This window comes from Polypterus senegalus, chromosome 13 (assembly GCF_016835505.1).
Source record: "Polypterus senegalus isolate Bchr_013 chromosome 13, ASM1683550v1, whole genome shotgun sequence".
Taxonomy (NCBI): domain Eukaryota; kingdom Metazoa; phylum Chordata; class Cladistia; order Polypteriformes; family Polypteridae; genus Polypterus; species Polypterus senegalus.
In genome coordinates, this window is record NC_053166.1 from 49,360,956 (window position 1) to 49,384,650 (window position 23,695).

The 23,695-nt window shown below is 35.4% G+C and overlaps 1 protein-coding gene across 1 annotated transcript in view; it reads right to left on the bottom strand.

Moving 5' to 3' along the window:
• The window catches only part of gabra1 (gamma-aminobutyric acid type A receptor subunit alpha1), a 54,127-nt gene extending 30,890 nt beyond the window's left edge, over nucleotides 1-23,237 (bottom strand). The window contains exons 1-8 of the mRNA XM_039775249.1: nucleotides 22,274-23,237; nucleotides 20,494-20,589; nucleotides 17,261-17,370; nucleotides 15,966-16,033; nucleotides 11,079-11,299; nucleotides 5,614-5,696; nucleotides 5,221-5,364; nucleotides 1,076-1,228 (exon numbers count right to left, since the gene is read on the bottom strand). Coding sequence (XP_039631183.1) covers nucleotides 1,076-1,228; nucleotides 5,221-5,364; nucleotides 5,614-5,696; nucleotides 11,079-11,299; nucleotides 15,966-16,033; nucleotides 17,261-17,370; nucleotides 20,494-20,585 — 871 coding nt within the window. The 5' untranslated portion in view covers nucleotides 20,586-20,589; nucleotides 22,274-23,237. The remainder of the gene's footprint in view (nucleotides 1-1,075; nucleotides 1,229-5,220; nucleotides 5,365-5,613; nucleotides 5,697-11,078; nucleotides 11,300-15,965; nucleotides 16,034-17,260; nucleotides 17,371-20,493; nucleotides 20,590-22,273) is intronic.
• Nucleotides 23,238-23,695: the final 458 nt, after the last annotated feature.

Genomic DNA, 23,695 nt, shown 5'->3' on the forward strand with positions numbered 1-23,695 from the left:
AATTGCCCTTGCTTGTCAGGTAGCTGATGCTGCCTTGAATCACGTCTCTTTTGTTTCCCGTGGCAGCTGTTCTTTCTTTCCCACAGACTGCATCCTATCAATCAACATCTTGCATTTTGTGAAAATCATTTCCTCTGACGCTCTGACACATGTAGAAATATTTCCCTTCCATCAATGTCAGTCTGATACCACAGACCCCCAACCCACCCCCATATGAGTGTGGCGATCCATCCAGAGTAAAGCACTTGCCTGATTTGTCATAAGCCCGACAAAAGAGACCTCTCTCACATGCAGAATTCTTGCCCAATATGAAATTCATCTTCTATATCTAGATCATATTTTTACTTGCATATTATTTTGTCATCTTTCATAACCGAGTCCTGACTTCCCTGAACCCTTAACTGAACTTTCATTTGTCTATAATTTTTCTAAATAAATTTTTTTGTAGAGATGGTCTTACCTAGCAAATTATTCATTTTTAGCATCTTTTCTGAAGAATATTCTGGTTTGTCAATCTCGCATACTAACAAACAAGTTTTTTCACCAGATACTCTATGTTAATTGTAATAATAAGGCAGGACACCTCTCTTCCTAGCCAAAATAACCCACGGTTTAAGAAATTCCAAGCAAGAAATGTGTACTGCTTATATTACATATAAAATATAATATGCACTTCTTATTAAAAATAAATAAATATACATAAAACCACAGCACTCGTATCATTACCATGGCAACAAACCTCAACCTGCATGAACAATTTATGTTTTTAAGGAATTAAAAAAAAAATTCATACAATCTGTGTTCTCATTTTTCAGCCTTACTCTTTAAATGAATAATTTTTATACATTTTTTATTTACAGCCAGGGAAAGCAATCTATTATTTAAATAAAGATATCTGAAAAACTTGTTGAAATAATTCTATGCTAAAAGAATTATAAACAATTTCAGTAAAGAAATGCTAGAATAACACATTTTCCAACACATATATTTAGTCTCCCTGTGTGACAAAAATGCTCTTTCATTTCTCATTAAAGTCAATTCTTCTCAAGTAGTAGATTTAGGGATAAAAACTTACCAAAAACGGTTCTTGCAGGAACAGATTCTCTATTGAGCCAAAATGACACCTGTGACAATATCACTGTCATTATACAGGGCAGGTATGTCTGAATGACAAAGTAACCAATCTTCCTCTTTAAATGAAAATGTGTGGTCATGACAACATATTCTCCTGAAAATAAAAAGGAGAAGACAACATAAGAAATGCATTGCAAACATATCTATCTATCTATCTATCTATCTATCTATCTATCTATCTATCTATCTATCTATCTATCTATCTATCTATCTATCTATCTATCTATCTATCTATCTATCTATCTATCTATCTATCTATCTATCTATTTTGAAAGTCAAGATTACAAAATCATAGAATGGTTAAATAGTTTTATTGGCAAATTATGCAAAGAGAACACGACACGTGTTTCGCCCTAATTCTGAGCTCATCAGGCGTACACACTCACTGCAACACCCTCTCAGGGAATCAAACCTATATATATAGGGGCACCTAGAGGTAGAAACTAAGAAGCTGTCTGTGTAGTAATATGTAATAGTACCATAAAACAGGTGCCTAATCCTCTGTTACAAGTGGCCAGAAGGAAGCACAGCTAGCGGGCAGAAGATAGTAACACAAGGCTGTAGACTGACAGAACAGGGACCAAGATTTCTATTTAAGAGGACAAGCAGTGGTGGTGAAGTGTCCTTTTAAGGAAGCGTATGGCTCAGCCTTATAGGGGCATCATGAGCTCCTAGAGGTTGCTCTTACAGGTGATGTTATAACAAGGCTAACCCTGGGCCTAGGAGTGATTTGAGGGAGATAGAAACAAACTCTGGGTGAGCTGAAGGAGTGATAGTATAGTATAGGACTTCACCAGTGTCTCCATATGCGCAGGTGCCCACCCATTGACTACACTGCAGGCAAGCATCAGGGATCTGAACTTAATACGTGCTGCTACAGGGAGCCAATGTAGTGACCTGAAGAGGGGTTACATTTGCCCATCTCGGCTGGTTAAATACAAATGCAAATACAATAGAAATTTTATATTTCTGTACATGAAAACATAATACATTTTTTGCTGTATCATTTGTGAGATAGGACCAGTATCTTAATCCCTTCTCCAGAAAGTCTTGCTATGCTCTTTTAGGATCGTTAAGAAGATGTTTATTCTTAGTCTTGGTGTTGAAGTGTGACATATAGACATGTAAAATGTTTGTAAAGCCAGCGGAACTGTACTGTATTAAGGCTCTACACAATGTAAAGGCTTTTCAGACTCACTTGGGAGTGCCATGAACAGCTCTAACATGTCATGCTGTACATAGTCTCAGGTCTCCAATTAACAAGTTGCGACTCTGTCCTATCAGCATTTCAGGCTGTGAGAAATCACATGTTGCATTTTATGTTATACCAATTCTGCTGGGACTATGCTTCCTGAGCTCCTTTATCCATGTATCACATAGACTACTTTAAAAAGTGAACTGGCAATTAATAACATGATATTGTTCTTTCAAAAAGTGGCAACACTACAAGCACAAAAATGAAACTGTCTAGCCACTGGTTGCTTACAATTTACAGGGAATGTCAAAAACACTTAGCCATGATTGCTAAGTCTCCTCTGCACAATGCAAAGGCAGGCTCGTCCCGGGGGAGCTATCTTAGTGAGGTAGGAGTCTTTCCCTACAATACATATATTTCAATGATAACTTAATAATGGATTTTCCTTGTACATTTCAATTTTTTTTTCTTACAGAATTACCTGAAACAATAGGGCAGACCCAAAACAAAATAAGAATTGGTAAAAGCCAAACACACAGTTTTATACCAAAAACATCAATATATTGAAGTCAAACTTGGAAAATGGTCCTATTAATTTGAGACAATGTTATAATTTTTACAAAAATATTATTACATTTCTTAATATATTCTCCAGTTCTTAATAAAAAAAAATGACAAATGTAAAAATTACTACTACTATAACTACTATAGATACTGATTCCTACTATAAAATAAGAACATTTCTTTATTAAACATATTCTTGTAAAGCAACAATATGAATCATGTATACATAAATTGGCCAACTTAAGTTTGTGGGGTGCTGGAGCTTAACCTTATAGCCCTTATAAGGAAAGGATGCACACCAACTTTCAAACACCATGACAGTTTGCAGGAGCTAATTTTCCTAACACACATATTTTTGGGAATGCACAAGAAGAAATGGAGTAGCCAGCAAAAAAAAAAAACAAAACACAAAGATAACCAAGCACAGGACTTAAACCTAAGATGAAACAGCAAAACTAACCACTGGACCAATGAGCTGCTTGCAGCAAGAGATAGATACTAATATCTTTCCTCTGTCTAGTTTTTGAATACATTTGTTCTATTACAGAGACAAAGAAAGCTTGGCATGATTTGAGCCCAAAACAGACACAAACTTTGAACAAGGACATCAGTTTATTACAGAGGAATGACATGCAGATATCCTTATTGGGCCAACCTTAATTCATTAACCATCCTAAAGTAACACAAGCATTTTTACGACAATAGCCTCAGGGTCAGGGTCAGGGTCGGAAGCAATTTTGGTTTTTTTCACACTTAGTTTGCATATTTAAGATACATTTTCTATGTATTTAATGTATCCTCCTGTGATACACTGTAGTTATAATCATGTGCGTGATCACATGCATTTATGTACAACATTGCAGAAACCACACTTACTTAGATTTGGAGACCTGCATATTCAATAAAATTAGCAAGCCTTCTAATCTATTTTAGAAAGTCAGTGTAGCTGTTTCATGTTTTGGGTTTACATTTAGCGTTAAGGCTACTTTTTGCTCCTTAGTAGCTAATTGTTGTAGACAGTTGCTTATGTATGGCTATATAGGAGAAGCTGGATGAAACACATTCTGTAAGGTTTGACCATAAGACTTTCATCCTTCCATCCTTCCTATCATTAGGGCCTTTTTCTCCTGTCTCCCTTTAACATAATCCTAGGCAATTCAGTAAAATGCCTTGTGCACGTATTCAATTTATTTTTCATTTTCAGGAAATTGGCGGCACAATGCTACAGTGGTTAGTAACTCCCCCTCATGAATCTGGTGCCCAATCTTGTTGTTGTCTGTGTGGAGGTTGTGCATCCCCATCTGTGTCTGTGCAGATCTTCCTCTGAGTAATACAGTTTCTGTTAACTTCCAAATGACACAAATATTATGTTTACTGGCAATTCTAAACTGTTCCTGTCTGACCGCACATGTGTACATTGGTGACAGTAGGTTTCTCCGCTGCAGTGATGCTGTAGGGACAGACTCTGCCCCATATCAAGACCCTGGATTGGAACAACAACAGGTCTGAGGATGCTGTGGTACATGTCAATGAGTTGGAGTGGAGGTGAAGTGGAAATAGGATGGCACAGTGGCGCAGTGGTAGCGCTGCTGCCTCGCAGTTAGGAGACTCGGGTTCGCTTCCTGGGTCCTCCCTGCGTGGAGTTTGCATGTTCTCCCCATGTCTGCATGGGTTTCCTCCCACAGTCCAAAGACATGCAGGTTAGGTGGATTGGTGTTTCTAAATTGGCCCTGGTGTGTTTGTGTGTGTCCTGTGGTGGGTTGGCACCCTGCCCAGGATTGGTTCCTGCCTTGTGCCCTGTGTTGGCTGGGATTGGATCCAGCAGACCCCCGTGACCCTGTGTTCGGATTCAGCGAGTTGGAAAATGGATGAAGTGGAAATAAAAACAAAATATCTAACAGTAAATCCTCACAAACACAGAGAGAATGTACAAACTTTATGCAGACAGTGACTGGGGCCAGGATACAAGACCAGTTTCCCCAAGGTATAAGGCAGCACTGATCACCACTGTGCTATCATGCCTCTTAAATCTAACATTCAACTATGCTGTGACTGTTATTCACAGAGTCCATCTAAATTTAATTCTAGATTAAAGACAAAGAATAATTATCTTGGTCATTTGGTACTACCAAGACAAATTGCATCAATACTATCAAAACAAATTCCTAGTACACATTAGTGTGCCTGACGAATAAAGTGAATTCTGATTCTGATTTTACATTTTGCATTAAGACTTTTACATTGTAATATACATGTATTAGACACTGCATATTATACATACAAGAAAATGTGAAATCAAACAAAATTTTTGCTTATTTGTAGCTTACCTGTGCTTGATTGGACAATGCCAGAGTCAACTGTTTGTCCCAGTAAGTCATACTGATTTAATCGTGAGCCATCTTCTGCTACAACTACAGACTGAGCTGCCCCCCTAGTCCATTCATACACCACTTCAGCACGAGTGTAAGCATCTAAAAAAAGAAAATTGACATTGGATATGCTGAAGTAAAAAAAAAGAGATGTATAGGATAACTGCAAGGTGATTATAATTTTTTTTTGTATTTTGTGTAACATTAATGTAAGGCTTAAAAGCTATAGAAAATCATGTTTGCAAAAATCAGACAAGCATCTTATAGTTAAAACAAAAAAGAGGTAGAAAAAGATCAACAAATACTGAATCACAGCATGCAAATGTACGATTTGAATTGAAATTAACTTACAACTGCCAAACTTCAGAGGACAAGCATGGGCATCCATAGGAAAATCTTCTAAATGCATGGGACATTCAGCCCTTACAGTTAATCTATAAATATACAAAATATTGAGGAACAGGTTTTTAAACTTTCAGATAGCAGTATTTTTTAAATTGTAGCAATTCATTTCAATGCCTTAAGCATAAAGCATAAAAATTTTCATAAGGGCAACTAGAATGTCTGAAATTTAATCCAAAGGTCCATTTTCCATACACATTTTCCATGGTTTATATTGGAGCTTATGCCAGCAGCAACTAGCATATGGTATAAACCAGTTCTAACTGGGTACTACTCAATCGCCCTGCACACTTATGCACATCCTCAATAACTGCAGGCTAATGTTGAGTCACTAAGAAATCTGACAAATCTTAGAAAACATTGGGGAAAAGACACATTCCACACAGATGATTTGTCAGCCTGAACCATGCTGCAGTTCAAGTGACTATGAAATGAAAAAAAAAATACTCATTATCTTAATGTATTTGCATATAACCACATATCCATCCATAAATTCATTATTAGATTCATGTAATCTAGTAGCAGGTTAAGGTACCTGGAAGCCATCCCAGCACATAGAGCACCAGTTATTTGAAGGGCACATTCACACCCACATGCCCACACACAATAACTCTATGCCAGTTTAGCACTGCCAGTTATCCTAATATGCATGTCTTTGGGATGTGGAAGAAAAATCATGAAAAGAGCCTGCAAACTCCACAAAGACAGTGGCCAGGACTCCAGTTAGTGTCATAGAAGTGCTGTACCATAGCAATTACCTTAATTAGAGAGAGAGAGAGGTTGGGAGCATGCACTGATTATGGCTCATTTCCACAACCAACACACGGCGAGCCAAATGGGTTGAGGTCTGAATGCAGCCATGCAACGGGTGACACCTAAGCACCTCTTTTGAACAGTGTGAGGTTTTTTACAGTGGCTGGGATGCCAATCCTGCCACCAACCGTCAAGTTTTGCCTGCAAGTTGGGGGACCTGCTTGCAGGGCTGGGTGTAGATTAACGTCATACCAGGATGGAGCAATTGCAGGTTAAATACATTCATTAAATAACTGAAAAAACAAAAGAAATGTTTTGATACATTATTAAACCATTATTTAACATTTTTAAATGTAATATTTAATAGTAGATTAGGACAGCACAGTGGCACAGTGGTAGTGCTGCTGCCTCACAACAAGGAGATCTGGGTTCCAGTCCCAGATGTGAGGAGTTTGCATGCTCTCCCTGTGTCCAAGTGGGTTGCTCTGGTTTCCTCCTACAGTCCAAAGATTTGCGATGTTAGGTGAATGTGTGTGTGTATTCGCCATGCAATGGACTGGGCCCTGTCCAGGTGTTTGTATCTGACTTGTGCTCGATGACTGCTGTGATAGGTGCTGCATTGGACAAGTGGGTTAAGAAAATGGATGAATATTAGATGTATTTTACACAGGCTAAAAATAATTATATGTCTTTGGCACACATTATTTTGTAGCAATTTGGATAAACTCAGATTAGAATCTATGAGAAAAATCTGCCAGTCTGTTTTAGCTTTTTTTCATATAGGACAGGTTCAGGAGCAGTGTAGTTTAAAATGAATCCCAGTATTTGTTAGAAACTGTCTTCTGCACAATGTCATGCAGCATGAGGAATGATAAAACAGATTACTGGATGAAATAACATAAAATGGTGAAATAATATGAATTAAAGAGTACAGGCTTAAAACACTGTAAAATATAAATCTAAAAATATTTCGTTATCCATAGCAGTGGGAATTTAAGCTGGTCTTTGTGTGCCATGTAAAAACAAGTGCATTAATGAGTTAATAATCAGTCCTATTGGGAAATACAGCAGTAACACTTTAGTTTAGCTACTGCAAAAGTCCTTTACTTTTATGTAATAAGACCGCAGCAAAGGGTCTTATGGTCTTCATAACACTTACAAAACATCAATAGATCAGTTATTCATTCTCTGTGCAGTGTGGCATATTGACATGATGGTAAAATTCTTTGTTAATATGAAGGATTCACATCTCTTATGTTAAATACGTAAAATCAAGAGAAATGTATCTCAGTTAAGCCACCTCAAACCACTCCAAAGTGAAGTTTTCTTACAAGGTCAGATTGCAGAGATAAATAAACAGTTTACTGATGATTTCTAAGAGATATGGAGAGCTAAAGAAGTGTTTATGGTCTTGTTAGATGAATCTCTACAGTACCTAAATGAAAGTGTTACCAGTACAACTTAGCATCATCAGCATTTGAATGAAACGTCATGTTTCCAAACATGACAGATACATTCTCATATTTTTTCTGGTAAGGTGACAGAAGTTTTCAGTTTGTTATATTTACTAATCATGTCAGTGCAGAACAGCGACACGTTGTATGTTGATTAGCATATGAAAACGAGAACTTCAATGTACTCTATACAAGTGACAGTATGGACACCATTAATCGATAAATATGTGTCAATAATTTCTAAATTGTCTCTGGTGATGTGATTGTCATTGCTTGAAAATAGCAACTATGACAGTCAAAAGGAAAGATTAATGATGGTTTAATGTAAGGGTGGGCAATGTCAGTTCTGGAGGGCTGCAGCGGCTGCATGTTTTTGTTTCAACACAGTTTCTTAATGAGAAGTCAATTATTGCTAGTAAAGCACTTATTGCTCAAGTGATACTTTGATGCTTCATTTTAGTTGTCTCGCTTGTTAACATTCCTCACTCTTATTTGCTTATTTCAGTCTTAAACAGCTGTATTCAGTGTTTTTAATTGCTTATTAGCAATAAGATGCAAATGACAAAGCCAGCAGTTCTCCCTCTAACTTGTTTCCATTTACACTTGTGTGGATTTAGCACACACTATTTGCTTTAATAAAACACTTAAGAGAAGAATGTGACAGACTGAAAATGATCAGTTTTAGGCTTCAAATCATTTGGATGAGTTCCTTGGAATGGAAAATAATCTACAATACTAGAACATTACATTGCAGACTAACATGCCATAAAATTAAATAAAGTCAGAAATTGGCAAGGATTGTTTTCTAATTAAACAACTGGGTTGGAACGAAAACTCCAGCCACTGTAGCCCTCCAGGACTGATGTTGTCTACCGCTGGTTTAATGCAACAACAAAAAGTGTAGACGGAAAACCTGGGATTAAATTGTTAAATATTTGGCTGACATCTTTATCCAAGGTGACACAAAAGTTCAGTGTAAATTTTAATTGTTTAAGTATATTTTTAATGGTAGCACAGGCAAGTTATGTGGTTTGTCAAGAGCACATTATGTTAGAGAGTGTTAGAGACAGAAATTATGTTTTATGTTTTAGGAATTGTGTTAGAGACATTAAACTTGTGGTTTAAGCTCTGGGACCTTAGCCAGTAAACCACATTGATATTTTCTAGCAAGTCAATAATCAAAACATAAAAGCAACACAGCCTGAAAGATGTTTTTTTTTTTTTAACTCTCTCTCTGTCTATTTTGTATTATGGATTTTTCATTTTTTTATTCATAGTAAAAAAGAAAATCTCAACACTATATTGTAACACAATCAATATAATAAGCACAAAGAGGATAATATACTATTTTTAGCCATTGAGGTTAAAAACAATGCATACATCAATGACTGCTTTGCATTTTGCTTAACTTTCACTGCTTAATTTATCCAAAGTAAACACATAAAAGTCCACATGACGAGGCTGATTTTATTAATCTCTGCCTCCTAACTGCCCAAAAGGAACACATAAGCATTGTGTAGAAGGGTTGAAGGGCTAAAGATGAGGCAAATGTAAGTACACTAGCTTTATCCTGTTGATCACAGTAATTTCTTGAGTTGCTCTTCATTTCCAAATATGTTCTTGTTGCATTTCACTTTTTTTGTCTGAAACATCTTCCTTTCCTTTTCTCCCTCAGCCCCAGCAAACACATATTTTACCGTATATGTGTGTATGTGTATGTATATATGTATATACATATATTATTTTTTATATATATATATATATATATAAATTTTACCTTAGGTATTGATTTGGGAGAGTAGTAGTATTACTCTTAAAGCTGACATCATCAAGTTTGCTTCATTAGTAAATTGTCATCATTTTCAATGCCAGTACACATTGGTCACTGCTACAGAGAAGCAGAGTTAATGTGCTGTGACTTGAGTTCAAGACCTCTTCCATGAAAGAAAGGGCAATGTGTACTGTTCTGAATTTCAGAAAATTTCAGAAAATGTGCCACATTTCTTAAGGTCGGCATTTTAATGTAAAGCACGACTCAGTACACATCAGTAAATTTGAATGTGTTTATACTCAACAAAACTAATATGATATGTTAACTATTGTATGAAAACAAATTCAGTTTTAATTCTGTGAATGGTACAGATAATTAAAAGGAAATAGTGTAATTTTTAACATCAAGAACATAAAGTATTTTGATTTATGTTTACAGGCATGCATGTACTGAATTTTTTGAATGGTTTCTGATATGTCAAAGTTTATTGTGATAGCAAAGCAGGACACAACCGTGGATATGCCACCAATTTATCATCACTCAAAACTCACACCAGTCAAATTTAGCATTGCCAAGTAGTGTGACATGAACATCTCTAAAATGTGAGAGGAAACTGAACCACCTCAAAAACCACTGGCTCCTGCTAGTAGCAAACATTAAGTAATAATCCTTGATGCTTGCCTACAGAGCTGTCAATGGATCAGACTCTAAATACTGCATATGGAGGCACTAATGAGGTCCTAAGCTCCTTCTTGCCCACTCAGGATTGCTAATGAATGGCATTTCGTTATACCACTCTTTGTGGCATTAAATTTCAATCCGGACTCTTTAATATGTACATAGTCCCTAGCTGATAGAACAAGTTGCCCTCTTCCACCTGAACTGTTGTGTCTGTTAGTGTGTTTATGAAGCACTTGAAGACTCTCTTAATCTGTCAAAAACTTCCTATCTGAGAATGGCTTTGATAGGTTCTTAGTAGCAAAGAAAAGTATAACCAGTCTTGTTTGGTTTGGGGCTCCTCACATGGAGTGATCAACTTTTTAGTCTTTTCCTGTAACACTTGTTCCTAAACAGTACCCCAGACTGATGTTTACTTGATTATGCTGACCTCTTTTGTACATCACTTTGGATAAAAATGTCTGATGTCATTGAAAAATGTAAATGTAAACATTCAAGTGAACATCAAAAAATAAAGTATTCCAGCTAAGAATTTTCCCCAGGACATACCCAAATCGGTGAGTCAACAGCAATAGGAATGATATCATTCACAGATACACTTACAATTAATGTATTATTTCTCAAACAACGTTTCACAGATACCAACAACAGTTACAATTGCTAAAAGAAGAAAAAAGATTATCAAGGTCTCAAACATTACAGACATAAACTACATAAAACAAAACAGTAAACAGCCATAAGTTTTCAATTTTGCTTACCTCATTGTATAAAGAAGTGTACCATCTTCAGTAATTCGCAATAGCTTATTTGGCATGGTCATATTGTGAGCCACTGACTTTTTACCATTGTGGAAAAATGTGTCTGGTGTCCATATTTTACTGGCCATTAGATTATTTAGGCGAAGAACAGTCATAGGCCCTGTGAATTTCAATCGTTCATCTTTCCAGCTTTGTCGAAAGAAAACATCTATTGTATATTCCTAAAATATTAAACAGATGCAAAAACATAAATATAACATATAAATATAAGCAGAGAAGAAAATTTTACTTTGAAACTTGCAAAGTAGCAATTAAGATTGCCTCCTAGGCACCTGTATAATGACTGCACTCTTCTTAACAGAAAATAGGAAAACAGTCATGCTTAGATTCAACAAGCAATTTACCAATGTTTGTTTTCTGTCTTCAGTCAATTCATTCATTAGCAAAAAAAATTAAATAAACATTTTACATTTATAAACACTTAAAATGAGTACTAGTACATCCTTTCATATATTTCCAAACCTCACCAATCCAATCGTTGCCAATGGAGCATAATCAGGCACAAGGCAGGAACAAACCCTAATAAGAATATCACAAAGCAACTTCATGCATCAAGTTTAGTTGGGTCCAGTTTCAAGTCATCCATTAAACCACCCCACATAGACGCAGGAGGAACTTTCTAACACCACACAGATAGTGATTGGGCCAGGATTCAAGCATCATTGTTTAACGCTAAGCCACCATGCCATTCAAACCTTCAAACACATGGCATTTATTCCATAAATGTGCCAAACCCTCTAATCCTTTTCTGTACAACTCATAAGAATATGCCTGGGGCATCTCACTGGAAACAGAGCTGGTGGGAATAAACCATTCCCTATAGGTACAAACCTATCTTGTTCAGTACATGTTATTTCCTTGAACAAAATTGAAAATATTGATTCAACACCTACAGTGCAGCCAACTAATCGAGTGCAATGTATAGGCCGTGAAACTGAGGTATTGTTTTAATCTTATCACTAAAATAGTTAAGTAGTTTAATGTGTTTAATAAAACTACTTGCTCTACCACTTCCTGTAAGAGAAATATAATCATTTCCGCCCAACATACAGTTCTCATATCATCACACAACTGTAACATAAAACGTAAGCAAGCTTGAAGTAGACTAGATTCACTCTTGATCCTAAATTGTCCTTTTTGAAGTTCTTCCAGAAATGATAACTAAACAATAACATTTATTTGTGATTCTTCTCTGCTAAGGAGAATCCATAAAAACACAATGTAAGCACAGCTCAACCTTTAACCTATTTTGTTACCAATTTACTCTGCAAATCAAACAAAACGTTTAACTGATTATCATCAGCTAATACTCCTATCCAGAACAGGATGAGGTACATTAGTGAAAATGACTTCATAGTTACTTCTATTCTTTAATTCATAGAAATCCAATGGCCAGACCAGTTCATTTGAAGTAATTATTACCATTTTACACCCTATGCTACAGGAAAGAGGTAAGCATGCTACTAATCATAAAACTATGGATTAATCACACCATGAGTGGTAGGGAGTCAAATTGGTCAAAGTTCCAAAAACATCTGGTTATGGTGAGAAGAAATGTTACTCTATTAGGTGATGTCAAATATGGGGTCTCCAGAGAAGTTGGTGGGATTCAGCGTTTTTTAATTCATTTTATGAATTTAATGAAAATATAATAAACTATTTGTGGATGACACTAAATTAGATAAATTATGGTAATGAATTCTGTGAATTCTAAAAAAAGCATTATTTATGGACTAACACAATTAAGGTTTTGAAACACATGGGGAGAATTAAATTTAATAGATATAAATGCAATGTTTCAAAGAAAAGAAGTTGAAATATCATATATATAGTAGGAGGTGTAGAAGACACAATTTATGAGAATGGTGTCCTAGTGAACTCATTCACAACTAGACAGTGTAAGGAAAGTTCATAGGATACCAAGCGTTATAGCATTTATGCTGTGTGTGTAAACAGGTTCAATTCACTCATGTGGGGCTCCTTTTAATTGTGTGTCGCCACTGACCTTTGGGGCAGGAAGCAACTATCTTAGCCAGCCAAGTCAAAGGAATCGCCATTGGCTCAAATGGGCTTCTGGCTGTGAGGGTTTCATTTGTTTACCCTTTGCTCATTCCATTTGAGCCCCACTATATGTGGAGTACAAGCCAACAGAGATTATGTTTAAGAAATATGGTCATAACTGAAAGGCCACACGCAGTTTTCGTCTCTATATTACAGGATGCACAAAACAGCACTAGAAAAATTATGGACAACAGCTACCATGATTATAAGGCGTGAGCTCTGAGGAGGAAGACTGAAGAAGTTGAATCTCTTCAGCCTAAGTAAAGGAAAATAAAAATGAGATATTTAAGAAGTGTTTAAAATTAGGTAGGGAAGTAATGGATTTCAGCAATTCTTGAACAAGGCTGCACAAAGAATACATAATAAAGCAAATCTGGCACAAAAGATACATGTATTTCTTTACAGATATAATTTATGAAACTTGCAAATATCTAGCACTGTATTTGAAAATAGCACCTGAAGCTTCAGTTTCAATTTTAAATTATTTTGGACCAAAAAATATGTATGTCCCTAATGTCAAGAACATTTTCCTTTATGCCTGATTACAGTATCTCTGCATTACTTCTGTGTAACCTACTGTGGAAAAGTGTATAAAATGCACAAACTTTTAAACACAACCAGCTGATGTAGTTAAAATCTAGCTTTCCCTGTGCTTATGTCTACTGTAAAGGTTCAAGAAATGGACTTGTATTCTTTTAGACTGTTGGATACAGGCACATTATTCCCCCGGGTAGAAGAGCTTTCAAATTCCTCATGTCAAGAGAACAATGCTTCAGTGCAACGATGACATGCTCATGCCAGGCAGCTGAACAGCTGAAGATTTGACGGTATGACTCATTCTGACCAAATATATAATGCAGAACAGTTTTGATTTGTTAAATTCACTCGTAAGTAGAAAACTGCAAACTGTGTTGCCAGTGCTATTGCTGTCTTTCTGTATTAATTTAATTTTTGCTAAGGCTATAAAGTTGAGCGCCATAATGAATAGAAACATCAAAAGAAAATGATGAATTGCAGCTCTAGAGGCTGAAATATTATGTTCTTTTGAAACTGAACTGGCCCAAAGGATGTCCCTCTTTGCTTATTTATCCCATCGCCTAATTCTAACTTTTATGTATTAGCCATTTGAGAGAAATGAATAAAGCTCTAGTTTACCGGCAACTTCTAAGACTGAAGGACCACTTTTTCTTACATGTAGATCAAGTCTGCCAGAGTGTTGTTTATTATTTACATTCTTTCTAATTACTCTTTACCTTGTAATTGGGAAAAAGCATGTGTTACCAAAATGAACAGCTCTTATTGTTGTTAGGATCATACAGTCCTTCTGCTGTCATCTCACGGCCTATGAACTCCTGTTTGACCACTGCCATGCTTTCTTTCACCGTGATTGTCTACTTTTCTTCCCACAGTTTAAACACATGGTAAGGTTAAGTAGAGACTATAGCTGGAGATATATCAATGGGTCAAATCATTCATGCTTTTTGTTACAGAAATAGAATCTGCTTCTATGAGGCCCACAATGATGTATACTGTTACTGAAATAAGTTAGATGATTGTGTATTATACATTAAGGTCTTAAAATGCATATTTCTAGAAATATTGCTATTCATTCATCCAAAAACAAACACCATTAACCTATATAACACAATTGGATGCAGATATTTTGGGACAATCAAAGACACAAAACTAAACTTCAATTAGAACACCAAAGCAGGCTGTTAAAAAGAAACAACAAAGGAAGCTTTATATTTTATATTCATTGTAAATTAGTAATTGAAGCTACGTGAAACACATCATGGTATAAATTTAAATTTATTTTTGCTTTCTTTGCTCACTAACACGTCATTCTATGTTTTAATATAACATTCTCAAACCCACAAGGCAGCTTGCTAGCATCGGGCACAAGGCAGGCTTCAACACGGCACAGGATGCCAGTCTTTGGCAAGGCACACACCCACACTGGGCTGATTTTGAGTTTCCAGTTAACCTTATGTACATGTCTATAACACACAAGAATGGAGATTTAACTCCAAGTAAACACCAACCAGACTTGGGATTTGAAACCAAAATGGGGCAGAAGGATTAACAACTGTAATGCTTTGCCTCCCACCTTATATGATGTCTATTTTTTAATTGTAATTATTTATTATAACAGTGATTCCAAGCACAAAAGTAGAATACATAGTCACCAAAACTCGATAATTAAGAACCCTTAAACAATCAATGGGGATATATGTTTAATAACCAACCATTATATAGCTCCTTTTCACAATGCAGTCTGTCACCAAAGGCTTTTCACAGGAATTATCATTTTAAAAAAAATAAGGTATTGCATGCAAGTGTTAGTAGATATGGGCAAACAATAAGAACTGGAAAAGTATGATATCAAAAATAAAAGTATCTAATTACATTTTAGAATAAATACTTGTACAGGTAATGTTGATGTTTAGCCCTATTATGTGATATCTTTGTCATAAATAGGAGGTTAGAATTAAGCACTTAAAAAGACATAAAAACAATTCTTTTTACAATTTAAAATAAAGTGTGTACAAAGTACTCAGATTGTATCAGGCCTGCTAACTATGCTTTACTGCCCAGAACTATCAACTTTCTTTAAACTATGAGATTACTTTATAGTCAAATTTCATTTAAGAGGAGCTCTTTTCTCATTTGCAGGTAGCTGTTAAGTCCCGAGTTAAATGTTTTTTACTTAATGTATGAGTTGCTTGGTTCTTATGGGCAATAGCAATGCCAAAATGGACTTACCATGTCGTGATCTGAAACGGGACCAAAACTCGTAACAAAGATATCGGTCTTCACTTCTGTTACACGCTCTGTTGAAGGAGCAAATTAAGATGATGAGCCTTAATCGGTATTCCTCATTAGGCAAACTCAGTTTCTAGCTGGCCATTTTAACCAGCCAGGCACACAGTCAATGTTTTCTTTACATCCATCAATCAGTCATCATTTTCAGCAATATCCTCAAATGGCTGTTCAAAGTGATTTACAGTTTGTAAGCCTGAACATTGTGGTACGGGGATGATAACAGTTAAAAAAGATTTTGTATAGCTAAAGGTCTTGCAAGCAAGCTTAATATTATAACCAAGTTTAATGTATTCCGCTAGCACTCTTTTTTAATGGAAGCAGTGAAAAGAATCATTAAGAAAGAGTAGCCATTCTTTCAGTTTGACCATATTTCTCTCAATAGCTTCTAAGCAGACATATTCATTTTCAATGTGTGAGTCAGCTGTAAGATTTGTAGAGATCCCCTATGATCATTTTAATTCTTCTTAAAATTATGTGCACTGAAACCCAGGAATCTGATGATTAAAAAATCCTGCTCCATTAAAGAGACATTTGCTTCTTCTAAACATCTCCCATGTCAATATTAAAGCAGTTCAGATTACTTAAATAGTTCTTGGAATAGTGACTGTTTGTGTTGAAGTCCTTTCCCCTTTACATTCACAACTTGGATATCTCAGCGGCTTTCATTTCAATAAAAACACATGCACGTTGTTAACCAGCTGTATCCAATTACCATGCATAAGCTGAGCCAAGTGCTAATCAATATGTACAGCTGATACATATCTGTTAACATTCACTTTGTCTCCAATAGTGTTGCTGCTTCTCCCGAAGTGACGCTTAGGCTACTGAATATAATGTTCTCATTTTGGTTTTCATCTTATTTTTAATAAAATTGTATAAAGTAAATACAGTCTGCTTCCATGTTGGTGGACTTCCAACAGGGTAAAACTCAACAATAATCGTTGTTCTGAAACATTTTTCTAAAATAAAGCTTTATCTTCTTTCTTGAAATAACCTTAAATTTATGGGAAGCAGTAACTGGTCCTAACCGTTGCTAGACACAAAAAACTAGCCCAGTGCATCTAATTCTGATTAAACACTTGCTAATCTGGGAGATTAATGTGGTCGTTCATTAAGAACTAAACTTACATAACCTAGGCAGCATTGTTCAAGTCAAATATAAAAATACCAAAGATAGCTGTAAATCTGTGATCACTCAAAGACAATCAAAAAGGCAAAATATTAAACAAAATTACCTCCCAGCCCAGGTCTAAGTCGATTGTCATAGCCATCCAACAAGCTGTCCAGAATCTTTGTGAATACTGTAGTGTTGTCTACCATTTCCTCCACATTTGATTTCTGTCCACTGTGGGCAGGCAAAAAAGAACTGGTTTGTCACTAAATAATGTGAAAGCTTGTATAAACTTGATAGAATTTGTTAGAAATTAAAGGAGTATATTTATAAAAACATAGCATAAAAGACCAAAGAAAAGGGAAATTCAGGATCCTTATGGCAAATTGTTTTTTTTTAAATTACTAGTTCTAAAACATTATAATTTAACCCATTTGTTAAAACTAAATGATTACTACAGTATATCTAAAATGGAAAGCATTGTTTCGTGCCTTTCATATCTATGTATCATTCTATCACAGTTTGTGTTTTTATTTTAGAATGATACATAGATATGAAAGGCACTATATGATAGATAGATAGATAGATAGATAGATAGATAGATAGATAGATAGATAGAAAGTCACTATATAATAGATAGGATTCAAAAGTACTTAAAAAGTACAATAAATGACAATGACACAGTTATAGTATATGCTGCATTTGTAATCTTGACTTTCAAAATAGATAGATAGATAGATAGATAGATAGATAGATAGATAGATAGATAGATAGAAATTGCCCTGGTGTATGATTGGTTTAAACTTTGTTTTACTTTTCTTTTATTTTCAGAGTCACTTTTTATATGCAAGCCTTTCTCTTTGAAAATAATAAACATAATTTGAAGAAATTATTTTTCTCCATTCTGTTTTCATTTTCTGTTTCTATTACACATACTATATTTTACAATAATACTACATTTTACAAGAATTGTCTCATTTATTGCATTTATGTATGTTACTAAGTGGCTATTTTCACCCTAACTACATGTGCATATATCATAAAATAATATCTAAATGTTAATTCAGTTTTACCATAATTCAATATTTAAAATTAATATTGCAGCAACCTGCATCTTCTTTTCTGTACTTTTTACCTCTATTAGATATTTAATTTAAACAGCTTTAAACCTTTTACATATTGCCAAAAGAAAAGTTCCCCCTCAGCATGCCCTAAGCACATTTACTCAAAATTTGATATTTTTGTTTCAAGCCAAAACTAAATGCAGTTGTTCCAAATTGAAAAATAACAGATATCCTGAAAGTAAAAAAAAAGTTAAATACAAATGCAACCACAGGCTCAATGCGCTATCTTGGCTAAATCAATTAATCTTGATATGCAGTAAATATTAAAATTTGTATTGCAGACAAGTTTATGTAGCTATTAATATAAATTGCTTGAAATTGTTTTCTTAAAGATAAAAAATAAAATTACTAAAAAACTGTGCAAATTCTCATAGTACTTACAACAAAGTTAACATAAGAACTGAAGTAAATTAAAAGCAAAAGTGTATCAAATTGTAAAAATGGAAATATCAGTCTGAGCTATTAAACACAAATCATTAGTTATCACTTTCTAATCTGGGTACATTTTCAATGTAATTTAAAAAAACAAAAACCACATACACAACTGCCACTGATTAACGGATGTATTAATTTAGAAATATTTGCAAATATTTTTCTTAAAATTCATTTTGAAAATCAGTTAAAAAATTTAGAAAAGGCTTTTCTGAGTAATATTTGGGATTGATAAATGTGTGGTGACAACTTTTTTTTTTTAATTTGTTTTCTCCTTTGTGTATTTGGCATTTCTATGTATTTAATTATTGTTAATCTGGCATAAGTACTGCTAATACAACACTTAAACTTTTTAAAAACCCACATGACATTTGCTTCAATTAAACAATTGCAATAATTTTATATTTTATCTTTCTTAACTAATACACACACACTCTCTCTCTCCCACACACACACACATATATATATATATATATATATATATCAAAACAAAGAAACAGAGGTGTGTAAATAATATTTGAGCTACCCTTTTAACAAATGTCAACAAATAAACACACAGTTTTAGAGATCACGATAACATGTATACATAGGCTATTCATCAAGAGCACATCTTTGTTGAAGCTCAGCGTTTTACAGTAAGTAATAAAATCCACATAAAATGTTTAAATTAACTTCTTGAACATAAAATATAAGTTCTTTGATGTTATCAAAATTGTCATTCACAGGTTATTACATATTATTTTAAAAGGAATGGACATGTGAACATGTTTATTAACTAAAAATCTTTCTCTATAAAACGCTGTACAGCAACTCCATCTACAGGACACAACAACAGTAACACTGTGTGACTTTCCCCCATGCAGACTGCTGTGAGCAGAACTGATGCGTTATGTCATTTATACAAAGTAGCACGATCTACGGCAGAGAGAGGTTCAAGTCATTAACTGCATGTACAGGATGTCACTACTCATAACAAAGAGCCAGTGCGATATCAGACTTTACATGAACCGTCACATATGTGTATCATACCTCAGAAGACATCATATCATAAATCTTCATAGATGTGCAATTTACATTTTTTTTATGTATGACATGATGAAGCGGGTTTGATAATGTTAGGTTTTTATACATGTTTTTTTTTTTTTTTAAATATCAGTGAAAAAAAATCTGAACATATTGCTACAAGTAAACCAGGAATTTCTCACGAAAATATTGTATTTATTAATATGGCTGCAATCTCAAAAATATTCTAATAATGTTAAGCAAATTTGCTGAAATAAGCAAAACTAACCTTGTTTAAAGTTTACAAATTTCTTCCTTAGTGTTTGTTTTTATTATTATTATTTTTAATAAGTCATCCATTAAGGACAATTCATTTCACTTTTGCAAGGTAAAGTTATAGCAGAAGTAAGCACAGATGAAATTAGAGAATTTGCTAAATTGTTAAGTAACCACGCGTTTTGACAATTACAATGTCACTTTTTAACATTAAAGAATCATAATAAGAATGTTAATGATTTCTTAAATAATCAATTTTTTTTTTTAATTCCACAGATTGTTACAACAGTGTTAAGGAAACGTAACACAAACTGTGTCTATAAAATGTCAGTGTTGACAGACTGATAAGTTATCTAACCAGTAAAAGAGAACCAACCATATATACCACAATCGTGCCCACACCTGTTTGCTTATTTTGCGAATCTGTATTTTTGTCTTTGTGAATATACTTTGGCATACATTTAGAGATTCGTATAGTGAAAGCATGTGAATATTGGGTCAACATGTAGTAAATGGTATTTACCTTTTTCCACAGAGGACATTGACTATCAGAAGGCTTGCCCACGTGCAGCTGATGATAAATGCAGCTCTCGTCATTGCTGGGTCTGATACCATGAAACTAAACCACAGAAAAACAGAGTTTTAGAATGAAACAAATAAGTAAAACTTGCTTCTTAAAAGTAACTTTTTAAAGGTTTTATTCGTTAGCAAATTAAGTGAACGACCAGCAGTGTTTCAGGTTTGGAAATGGAAGCAAACTGCAGCATTTGAAGACTCAAGCCCCCATCACCCACACGCCCACCCGTCATTACCTGCTCCTCAATGCTCCTCAAAGTATGGTTTTACAACAGCAACACGTAACATGTACCTTCCTCATCTGCCGATGGGTAAAAAGTACTGTAGCTTTCAAGATGACACCTGACTGTCGAACATTAGTTGTACTCCGAAGGACACACTTGACAATCAATGCAATTGCACGTAAAGACCACGCCGTCTAACATTTTTGTAGGATATAATCTTAGAAAACCACTTAGAGCAACAAACATTAAGACAGAAATGCAACAACAAACAAATAAATATCTTCTTTTGATCTAACTGAAACCAAATGTATATAAATGAACTAACGAGATGAAAAAAAATTCTCATAATACACTCTTCGACTAAAAGGATATTTTTTTTGGCGATAAAGCATGCAGGCAGTTATGATGATTATATATGGAGAGAAAATATACAGTGTACATCAGTACGTTTAAGCACACTGTGTAGGAAACATAATCATGCGTGTCATCGGGTTGTAACGCTATCCGGACATCCAGTTCATACGTGCCCTCGAGATGCCTCTTCTTGCAGGTATAAAAGCGTAACAGCTGTATCATGAGGGCTAATGTCTGCATCCAAATCCAGTCACCATCACCTCATTTAAGTATTACTTGTAAACTTACAACCGCTTGAAAGAAGATGACAAGACTGATTAGTATAAATCACGGCATCGCGTCGTTTTTCTCACAATCAAACATGTTAAAACATTTTTTTTTTCATTTGTGAACTTAAAAACATGATGAGTGGGGGTGGGGATTATGTACAATACGAGGGCTTAATAAGAATATATCAAATCAAAACATAAAGCTCCGCCACAACGCAATCATCGTAAATCTGATTATGAGCAAACGCACTACGTACGCCGCCGCATTGTTGCTGTTTTTTCGTTAAATTTGCATATGTTTATTTGTCTAAGCATATTCAGTACTTAAATTATTTTTGCAACACATGGGCTTCGCAGACCTGTTCGGGAATGCAGTACATTCCAGACATCTCCGCTAAAGCATACAGTTTAGTTGGGGTTCTAAATAAACAGGTACATAAATGAGTCCCTTTAAAATAAATAAAAAAACAAAGTTGTCATCCTAATTAAGCGCCCCTCAGACGTTCTCGAGCCACTGCATCTTAAAAACAGTAACAACCTTTACAGCGAAGCCCTCGATTAAAGAAGCCAGCAACACAAGCGCTGTCCGAGGTACTAGAGTGCCGCTAGCCATTCAATAGCTCATCAAATCACATTTACGGGGATAAAAGCACACTTTGCCGACGTCCGTTCTGCTGCTAACTTGTGTTTCAGCAGCGTTTTGACAAGTAATTCGCGTATGATCCATTTTTGATGGAGCACGTCTACATGGGACCACGGTCCACATAACAAGGAGATAAAAGCACAGTGAAATCCAAGCATTCGCCCATAGTAACGTACATCTCGCACACTCACACACACAACAAACTGTGCCACAACCCTCCAAAACTTTTAAAGGTACCTGTAAAATTTTCCCTTCTGCGGTTTTCTTTTTCGGCAAAATATTCAGAGCGGAGAAAGGATGCGAATGAAATATCCTGGTGGATTAGTGTTGAGATGAATTTGATCTGGAGGCTCGTGTTGCAGAGGCTGGAGACGCTGAGTATTGCTCGGGTCCGGTTTAGTATTCCTCGGTGTGGGGAGCGCAGCTCTCCCTTGGTCTCTTTGCAAATTGGTAATCTAACCGTAAAATCTACTCCAAATACAAGGAATTTGACTAAATAAAGCGTTTCTTTACCTAGACAATAGTATTATGTCCCTGGGTAAACCGGATGTGAAATAGGCTGTGACTTCATGCCAGGGAGATTTTATTTTAGAATGGAAGGTGGTACCAATCTCTCATCTAAAGACCAATCCGCCCATTTTTTAGAGGCAGCGCAATTTAACTTGCACTGCTGTCGGCTTAATCTCTTTTTCGACTGCTGCTGAATCAAATCCGCTTACATTTCCCCCAAACAGCTATCGTTTGTTTTCTCTTATGCTCGAGCGTAATGTTGTACAAATAAAAATATACAATAAAGGAGATGTACCGCCTTTACAAAATATATTCAGTAGCACGTGTATCCTTTAACACTATTATGAAATGATCGGTCGGAAATATAATACTGTGAGGAAAAAATGTAATAAACCTTTTTCATATATTTCAGAAAATATCGACATCTCATTGCCTCTCTCTCTTTCTCTCTCTCTCTCTCCCCCTCTCTCGCTGTCTCTGTCTCTCACTCAGTCTCCCCCTATCCCTCTCCCTTTCTTTTAAAACCTGTTTCTCAATCCAGATATCCTCTAACTGCAGATGTCTTGATGATCCGGTCAAAAGGAGATTTGAATTTGAAATAGCAATAAGCAAAGCCGACTAAATTATTGTCAGACATGCGAAACGTTTGCAGCGTTAAGGCCGTATCTTACAAGTGCAATAGTATACTAATCGAAGGAGCGGGCGTTTAAACTGAACAGCTTTTTTTTCTGCGGGGAAAACGCCGTGCCTCTGCAGCTCGAGCGCGCATCGCGTTCGCGACAATTAAGTTTTAAAGTTAAAGGGCGATTATAAAGGTTGCGTGCAGGTGGGTTTGTCGTTCGTTAGCCGTCTCGCTTCAGGTGCAGGACAAAATAACTTTACTATATATATATATATATATATATATATATATATATATATATATATATATATATATATAAACCCAACCTTTGCATTTATCATAATGTTCTATATAGATGGACTTCATTACAAATTACACTTCTCAGCACCTTCACAGCAGAGGGGAGAGTAAATCTGTGTTGTACTTTAAAGTGCTTATGATGAGATTTTTGTCCCTGTGTTGTGTGTAATTGTGCGAGTGCATGTGCGCGTACATAAGCTTGGCCGCGCGTTCCCGCCCCTTTATGA